The sequence below is a fragment of the Leopardus geoffroyi genome, chromosome B4 (genome assembly GCF_018350155.1).
Source record: "Leopardus geoffroyi isolate Oge1 chromosome B4, O.geoffroyi_Oge1_pat1.0, whole genome shotgun sequence".
NCBI lineage: Eukaryota > Metazoa > Chordata > Mammalia > Carnivora > Felidae > Leopardus > Leopardus geoffroyi.
In genome coordinates, this window is record NC_059341.1 from 117,575,664 (window position 1) to 117,584,800 (window position 9,137).

General features: G+C 46.4%; 1 protein-coding gene across 2 annotated transcripts in view; it reads right to left on the reverse strand.

Moving 5' to 3' along the window:
* Positions 1 to 7,141, reverse strand: part of NTN4 (netrin 4) — a 124,893-nt gene extending 117,752 nt beyond the window's left edge. For both annotated transcript variants that reach the window (XM_045467059.1, XM_045467058.1), the window contains exons 1-2: positions 7,035 to 7,141; positions 3,678 to 4,207 (exon numbers count right to left, since the gene is read on the reverse strand). In XM_045467059.1, coding sequence (XP_045323015.1) covers positions 3,678 to 4,207; positions 7,035 to 7,089 — 585 coding nt within the window. In that variant the 5' untranslated portion in view covers positions 7,090 to 7,141. The remainder of the gene's footprint in view (positions 1 to 3,677; positions 4,208 to 7,034) is intronic.
* Between the last annotated feature and the right edge of the window lie 1,996 nt (positions 7,142 to 9,137).

Sequence of the window (9,137 nt, forward strand, 5' to 3'; positions counted from 1 at the left end):
TCATGTCACATCCAAATGAATAACAAATGGTTGTGAGAGAGTGCGAGAGAAGAGAGATATGCATACATCTCTCTGCAAGCAGTTCTTGGGGGTCAATAATGAAGAGAAAACATAGTTTTGTGGAACAAACACTAGACTTACAGTCAGAAGACTCATGATTTAGTCCTGCCTCTGCCATATAACTAACTATGCACTGTTGTTGGGTAAATCACCTCCGAGCCTTAATCTCCTCTCCTGAAAAGGACACACATTTTCAGATAACCAGTCATTGTAACTGCTGACCAACTTAGGAAGTTGCTGTGTAGCAGATTTAACTTTGATTTAACTTGAATTAAAGAGTATTCTTCTGGGTGGCTTTTGGGGCCTATATTTTTAAAAGCCCTCTTTCAGATGACTGGTGCCTTCAACTCCAAAGATGGAGGTATCTGATTTCTTAAATATGAAGCTACAGGTCTAAGGCCCTAAAAGCCCAAGGAAGTATTTTGGAATGAGTAATAGAAAAAAATGAAGTCTGGGATATATTTATGTTAGTTTGAGTAGTAGGAAAATACCTAGAGAAGTCCTCAGAAGTCTTATATTGATTGGAGGAAGATCCAGGTCTATAATAATATTATAAATAAGCAATAAAGGAAATTTAAGACTACTTATTTGACCCCACGTTAATTGGCTTATTTTTCTGATCAGCCAGTTTCCAAAGATAGAGATTGGGGATGTAGAGTTGTACTGCAAAATTAATTTGTAGCTCAGTACTAACTTATATTCCAAAGCAACACAGGAGAAGTAGGCAGTAATCAGTCCCAGGCAAGCATCCTCTGATCCTTGTCTTTGAAGAAGACTCTCTTCTACTCTCTAACTCAGGAGGCAAAGATTCATTCCCAAACCTGTGCTCTGAAAGGAAGAAATTCTATGATGGTTTAGAGTATATATACAAAAACACTCTAGAGGGAACCAGATGGTCCCTGATTTTTTTTCTTGCCATTGAATTATAAGTCTGCTGAAAATAACAGCTACAATGAAAAACAACTTTAAGAAGTTTTTTAATGTTTATTTATTTATTTTGAGAGAGAGGAAGAGAGAGCATGCCAAGGAGGGACAGAGAAAGAGGGAGAGAGAATCTCAAGCAGGATCTGAGCTGTCAGCACAGAGCCCCATGTGCGGCTTGATCCCATGAACCATGAGATCATGACTTCAGCTGAAATAAGGTTGGACACTTAACCAAATGAGCCACGCAAGTGCCCCGACCCCCCAATTTTTAACTGGATATAAAGGTGACTAAAACTGGAGATCAAAGGTGAAATATCTAACGTAAATTTTAGTCTCTCTCTGCTTGAAATTTGATGTAATAACCATTGATGACAATAAGTAGTTTGGCTTTAAAGAAGATTTTGCTTCCACTGTAAGTTAAATAAATTTTACTTTAGTCATCGCTAAGTAATTGCTGGGCCATTATAATACGGTTAATGTGATATTTGCTAAGCAAGCATGCCTGCCATCTGGTTACTGAAACTGTATTTTTGCTACTTCCTAGGTACACATGGCCCAGTAGCACTGAGATGTAGGGAACCGATATGAGCATGTGGATCACGTCCAAAGCCATTCATTTGTTTGCAACACAAAGTGTTCTCCACATAAGAAAACAATGAGTCTAACTTATCTGTTTCTTTCCTGTCTGGTATCTTTAAAAATGTCCATCATGACAGGGTGCACACGAGTTTACAATATGAAGCCAGCTTTAGAGACCAAGAAGAAGAATGAAACACAGTCTGTAGGCTATTTGTGCCACATCCCACTTGGTTCCCCTGCCAGTAGCACGGGGCCTGGTCTGCAGGGAGCACACAGAAGAAGGAGGTGGATAATAAGGCAAAAGTCCATAGGTGTCTATGGTAGTAGGAAGAAGAAATTCTCAAACCTGCTTTTTCATTAGGCCCCTCACAAGCAACCCTTTCCCCAAACCAAAGGCAGGATTACTGGCACTGACTACAGTGCCTGGCACATAGTAGGGGCTCAAAAAATGTTCACTAAGTGCAATCATCTGGGAAGTCCGTGAATAGTAATACAAAGGACTGCTAGAAGGCAGCTTATCTTAGTATTTGTAGCCATTAGTACTACAGGCATGGGACATATGCCTCACACCCAGTCCAGGCTTCCTCAGCCTTGGTGCTATTAACATTTTGGGCTAAGAATTCTTTGTCAGGAGTGGGAATGGGGTGCTATCTTGTGCACTATAGGAGGTGTAGCAGCATCCCTTTCCTTCACCCACTACATGCCAGTAAGTGTCCCTCCCTGCAGCAAAAATGTCTTCAGACATTGCCAAATGTCCCCTGGGAGGGGGCTTGGTGGGGGGGGGGGGTGGTGGCAAAATCACCCCTAGTTGAGAACCACTTATTTAGTCTGTGTGTTCATGATATGTACCAGAATTATAAAGATTATATTCTCTCTTCTCTTTTTTCTGAATCAATATTTTAAAAATTAAATTAAATTTTATTTTATTTTAATTTTAGTTTTTAAGTAAACTTTACACCCAATGTGAGGCTTGAACTCATGACCCTGAGTGAGTGCTACCTACTGAACCAGCCAGACACCAGTCTGAATCAATATTTCTTTCTTTTTTTTTAAAAAAAAAGAAGCGTCACGGGGTTTTTTTTTTTAGTTTTTTTTTTTTTTTTTAATTAAGCGGGGGGAGGGGCAGGGAGAGAGGGAGAGGGAGAATCCTAAGCAAGCTCGGCAGTGTCAGCACAGAGTGCAATGTGAGGCTAGAACCCAGGAACTGACAGACCATGCCCTGAACTGAAATCAAGAGTTAAGAGTCGATGCTCAACTGAATAAGCCATCCAGGTGCCCCTGAATCAATATTTCTTGATCTCATGAAGGCATTTTATGCTCTTAATTTGTTTTCACTTAACTTAGTGTTCTCTAAATGTTTTCATAATGCTCTGGGGAACGGGGGAGGGAAACTTCCCAGGTATATCCATATATTCCTAGGTATATCTTATTAAAAAGACTTGTTTCCCCTTTAGGGAAGGGGAAATATGAAAAAAGGAGAAAACATTCTATACAGAAATTGGACTAGTAGCTAAGGAAGCTGTTTTGCAAAATGAGACTGAGACGGTTTTGAGTCCAAAAAGAACTTTTATATCTCAAAAGAAACTACCTTCATTTGTTTACTATACACTCTTGTAATCTTACCAATAAAACTCTTGTTATACAAAAGTATCCTGACAAACAGATTTTTTTTCTCGCTTGGCTTTATTTTTATTTACTTCCTATTTATGTTAACAGTTTCAGGAAGATACCAGCATGTGTGGACTCCAGGGACAGGCAGTCTCAGTAACTCTTGCCCCTTCGGAAGCACAGTAAGTAGACCCGCTAACTGAAGAAATTATTAGCCTTTCAAACCTCTAAGATCGAGTGAGCATGTTGTGTGTCTACGCTTTCTTCAAATTAAAAAAAATTAAAACCTTAGAATTCCACCTTAAACCCAGCCAGTGGCCAACCTGCTTGAAAATGACTACACGTCCATATCTAAGGGTGAGAAATAATTTATGACAAATAAAGCTCATGAAAAATTCTAATTTCATTCATGTTGCTACAAGTATACCTTCATGCTTTAAAAAAAATGTGGGCTGGTAACATTTTTCTACCTTACTTACAGTGTAGAGTTAAACGTGTGCTCTTACCTCTCCTCCAGTGCACGGAAAGGGATTGGAGTATCTCGAAGTGCAAATCGCTCCCTTCTTGACAACATCATCTTCCAAGCCAAACGTAGCCGAGCAGTTCGTTGCAAAGTACTTGTAAGGCTTCCACGTCTTCCCAAAGTCCTGGGAGCGGTCCAGCACCATGGCTGCTGGCCTGGGGGACTTGAACACCATAATGAGATGAGTGAAGTAGAATTCGGCTTCCAGGTCTAACTGGATTTTTTCTCTGTGCACATCCTCAGCGGACTGCCACCACGTGCGAGGGAACCTGAAGGATGAGTCTGCCATGGCAGCTGGCAGGTGAGCCACGTGAGGCTGGGCGGCATTGCATTTGTCACATTTGGGCTGCCGACAAGTCAGATCAGCGTTCTCACTGTAGGAGCAGTACAGCTCAGTGGCGTTCTGACCGCAGGTGGTGTCTGCCCAGAGTTTTCTCCCTAAAGCCAAATTTCCCATCCGAGGGTTGCAGGCTTTTTCACAGCGGGAACTCACTCCAGCTACTCCACTCAGTCCTAGGGAAGGGAAAGCATATGTTATTCAAGACAAACCCATCTGGAAAGCTCTTCTGTCACCCTAGTCTGTCTTCGACAGTCAAGTTACCCCCAAAGAGCTTAAGACTTTTGGTAAAGAGGAGATTCTACCAAATTTGGGCATGGATACGGTTCTGGATTGATACATACAAGCATGTGAGTGTGCATGTGTGTGTGCACACATTTCATGTTTGGTTATAAAATTCACATAAAAGGGAAAAATCATTTCAGATAAAGGGCGAAGGGAAGAGAAATGGAAACACTGGGGGAAAAAATGGGCCTCAACCTTTTAAGTACTTTGCTTTCTAAATGTTCTCTATATTCGAAATACACTTCTTTGTTTTGAAGCCATGACTTAAATAATACCAAAAAACAATAGTGTGTTTAAGATCACCCAATTTAGTCTTTCAAATATAATTTAAGTCCTTAGCATTATCTAACATGCTTATTAGAAGACATTAAGGAGGAAATATAGAATCCTATTATATTTTTAAGCCAAAAATGTGAGGGAGCCAATTCCCTAGGAAAAGCAATAGGAGATACTTAATCCATATCCAACGGGATCTCACTTCGGGTAGCAAAGCTAGACATCACTGAAGCTCAGATGCATAATATCTATTTTTAATATTTAGTAAATGTAACTAAGGGAAGAAAAACCTCTCTCAACTGCCAAATGGCAGAAAGGCCTATTTGACATGCTCTCTGCCTCTTGAGTGCTGCAACCTATGACAGGTTATATAGTCGTTGCCTGTTTGCTTAACAGGAGAATGTGTACAGTCTGGTCGCCACTAACAGCACCTTTAAACATTATCTGTGAACTAAAACACCTTCTTAAAGAAACATGTGCTTCCACCCAAACAAAGGTCCAACAGACTTTAATGTTTCAAAATTACTTAAAATGATAAACATTATCCACTTATTAACATCCTGACTACATATTTTAATCCTTTAATTTGGGTTTGTCATTTTAATTATGACTACCTTAAGCAAAATCATCTATTTTAAAAGTTAAAACAGAGAAGGAAAGAAGGAAAAGGACGTTAAACCCTAAATTCTGGCTAATTGAATGTTTCTGCTGCTTAAGAGAGAGCACCTCCGAGCTATTGTCACTGTACTGTTGGAGAAGCCAAATGACAGCTTAGACTAAAACAGAGACATTTCACACGCTGACTGACAACCACCAGCCCCACATAACCTCTGCAACCAAAGGAAAGGGCTTCCTTAGGCATATGTTTTAAATGTCAAATTCAAATGTGCATTATGCCTAGACTCTGCTTGCCACTGTTCTGATTAGCTGGGCAACAGTAGCTTGTGGCCAGGATCACCCAAACACACAGTGTGCTATGACTCACCTGTAAAGCATTTCGGGGAAAATCATATACTGCCCGTACAAGTATTTTTGACTTGAAACACTTGCCTTGTGATATTTATTTACAACCTCTTGATTGCTTGCATGTTTTTGCCATAACATGGTTTGAAAAGGGAAAGGTTCAATAAAGTTCACTTTGTGGTCGGGGGAGCACGTGTTAAGTGCAGGCAGGGGTGCAGGCGTACTCCTGTACTCCTAAGAATTCAAGTAAAACCTTAGACCTTTAATGGCTCCTCGGGGAATTATTGAATACTTTTAAACGCCTCGGAACTAATAAGTACAGAAAAGATTGGAGCCAGATATTGGGTGGACAAAAATACTTCGATATCCCTAAAGAAATGACTATTCAAGTATAGCAAGGATGCTCCTATGAGTCACACTGATTTGGGGTGAAGATTCTAAAACTTTTTTTTTTTTTTTAACTGTGTGCCAGCGTCTCTGGGGGCAGAGGAGAAGAAGCCTTAGGGAAGGTACAAGTGCGCCGATGCTCTCTACCCACCAGTCGGTCCCTCCAGCCCACACTCCCCTTTCTAGAGCGAATGAGAAACGTTTGAGAGACTGGATGGCTGAAGAGTCCCTCACTTTCTTTCCTCCTCACACCCTGAGCTGCGCTAACCCCTAACTGGAAACCAGGTGACCCGTACGGGGGAGGGAGAGGAACGGAAGAGGCTCCCGAATTTAGAAACGGCGCGCTAGGAACCGGTGGCCAAGGGCAGCCCAGGAAAGCCGGGATGGGAGTAGGAGAAAGAGCCTCTGACGACGCCTCTGCAGGTCATCCAGTTACCGAGACTGGGAGCAGACCCGCCTCCGACCTCCCACGGAGCCTCAGCCAGGGTACCAATTCCCCAGGGGCGGCCAGCCAGCTCCGTTCAACCCAGGGCGGTCACCACGTATCTCCCCAGCCCGGCGTCTCAGTGCGTTCCAGCCACTGCCACTGTGAAAGGGCACACACCCCGCCCAGGTGTCCCTACCTGGTTCCCTAGTGCCCAGCGTGAGGCCAGGGACCTCAGGGTTAGCTCTCACCCAGAGGGCGGACGCGGCCCACGCGCGCCCAGGGTCGCTGGGCCATCCCTCCCCATCATTCCTCAGGCCATGAAGTGCCGGGGGATGGCGAGCTTGGTCCTTTGTTCCCTCACAAAGTGGAAATGCAGTTTTTTACAAGCCCAAACCGAGAAAGAAACCAAGGCCGTGGTATCTCCGGCAGGGCGTACCCAGGATATCGGGTTAGCCAAGGGCATGTGTATCGCAGTTGCAAAAAAATCAATAGTATTTTAAACTGTGGAGACCCAGGGAAAAGAGGCGGAACATGGCCACTCATTTCATCCTCGGGAGCCGAGCTTGGCGCTCCCAGCCCGCACTACCCTGCACCCCCGAGTCCCGAGGTGGGGAACAGAAAGAGCGAGGGAAGGAGGGTGGGGGCCCTGCAGCGTCACCACCCACCTGCGGCCACCGCGGAGCAGCCCCAGAGCAGCAGCAGCCGCGCGCAGCTCCCCATGGCCGGGAGGAGCCGGGAGGACCGAGGCCGGGCGGGTGCGGGAGGGAGCTGAGCCCTCTCGGCTGTGGGATGAAGCGCCAACAGTCCTCAGGAAGAACTGGGGCTCTTTATTTCTTCCCCCTCCTGGGGCGCCAGGCTCGGTCAGCGGGCGCCGGCGGCTGGGAGCCGCGGGCCGGGGCCGCGCCAGGCGGTAGGGTGACCCTCGCACACCGGCCTGGAGGGGCCCGGGCACCTCGGGGGCGACGGGAGCCCCCGGACCATAGCCGGCCTGGCCGCGCTGCCCCTGCGGAGCGGTCCCTCGGGCTCCTCCGCCGCTAGCCCGGGGCTCAGCACCCGCAGCAGCCGCTGAACTTTGCGAGACCTTTCACTTCCCGGCCGCCGCCGCCGCCGCCGCCGCCGCTGCCGCCGCCGCTGCCGCTGCCTCCCGGCCGTCCTGCGCCGCTTTTACCACCTCCTCTTGCTGCTTCGCCTCGGTCCCGTCCTTCTCCATGGGCAGTTCCATGGGATGCATTTTTATTGCACCGACACCGCGGCGCTCCGGTGCCAGCCCTCCTCCCCTTGCACCTCCACCCCTTCCTCCAGCCCGCCCCCCGCGCTCGCTTGACAGCCGGGGCGGTGCAGCCTGCGCTGCCGGGTCGCCGCCGCCGCAGCCGCCCGGGGAGGGGTCCCCTGGCCCAACGGGCCGCCCCCGCAGCCTCCTACCAGCTCATCCCGCCCGCCTTAGCCCCCACGCGCACGGGTCACCTCGGCCCCCAGCTTTCCTCGTGCCCCTCCCGGCGCTCTCCCTGTAGCTCCCTGCGTGACCCCCCTGGTGCCCTCCAGCACCCACAGGCCTCTTCTGGGAAGCAGTCTCCCACCTTCTCCCGGAACATTCCAGAGAGCAGTTGACTCCCTCTTGATCAGGTCAGGGCATGCCAAGGGGCTTAAAAAACCGCGAAACAGGCTAGCGCCTACTTCCCACATCCCCCAGCAGAACAAACCCTGCTCTCCACTCTCCATCTCCGCCACCCCTTCTCCTGGAGTCTCACGATCCAGGAAGGGAACCCCACCAGCCCTGCACCGGGCTATGGGCTTTGGAGAGCGCGCTAACTGCTAAGTGGCCTTCGCTGCTTCTCTGCTGCCTTTGGGGGGCGGGGGAGGGCATCTCGACTAAACAATCAATGCTTGCTTTATCCGAGGTGTATCCATTTTGATGTAAAAATGTGCCCTCTAACTCAAACTCAAGGTGCCAAAAGAAAAGGGTCAGAGGATTAGCTAATGGGCAGTTTAAAACATCCTTGTCTAGAGGCAAGGGCAATTCAAAGAGAAAACTGGTCTTTCCAAGTACTCTCACTCCATATACGCTGTGTTGTGGTGTGTGTGAAACGACGTTGTGAATTAAGTTAAGGCAAGCAATTTAGCAGCAACCAGAAGCAGCTAAATGTGGATAGGATTGCTCAGGACTGCTGCTTATGGAAGGAGATTACATCGCACTGGAGTCTGGGACATTTGCAAGCACTATGAAAATACCATTCTATGCACACATCCAGGGGGCTAGGCAAACGTTGAGTAGAAAACCATGTTTTATTGCTGTGTTCATTTTGTGTCTTTGAATATTTTCCAGAAAATTAACTACGTTACAGAGACCATTCAGTTGTGTGTTACTGATGATGACAATTCAGTTTTGGGTCTCATGCACATATTTTTCAAGACTCACCTGGGGATATATAAGAAGTTTGTATCTCCCAGGAAGAAATGGGATGAGATCAGCTTCATCCACTTGGGAGGCATTAAAATTATTCTTCTGACCAATACTGGGGAGTGGCAAAAGGTATGGGGCAGCAATTTGTATAACACTTTAGAAAATAAGCCTTTTGAGTTTTCAAATATTGGCAACGTTGGGACTTTCTTCACGTCTTATGGCTATGCTCCCATTGGAGTCACTGAAACACCTCTCTAAATTATTCTTTTTACCAAATAAATGCTAGGAAATTATAACAGTCAAGGAATTGTGGCACCAATATTAACCTAATAGCCAAAGCAATTGAAGGAAAGAAAGAAAGAAAGAA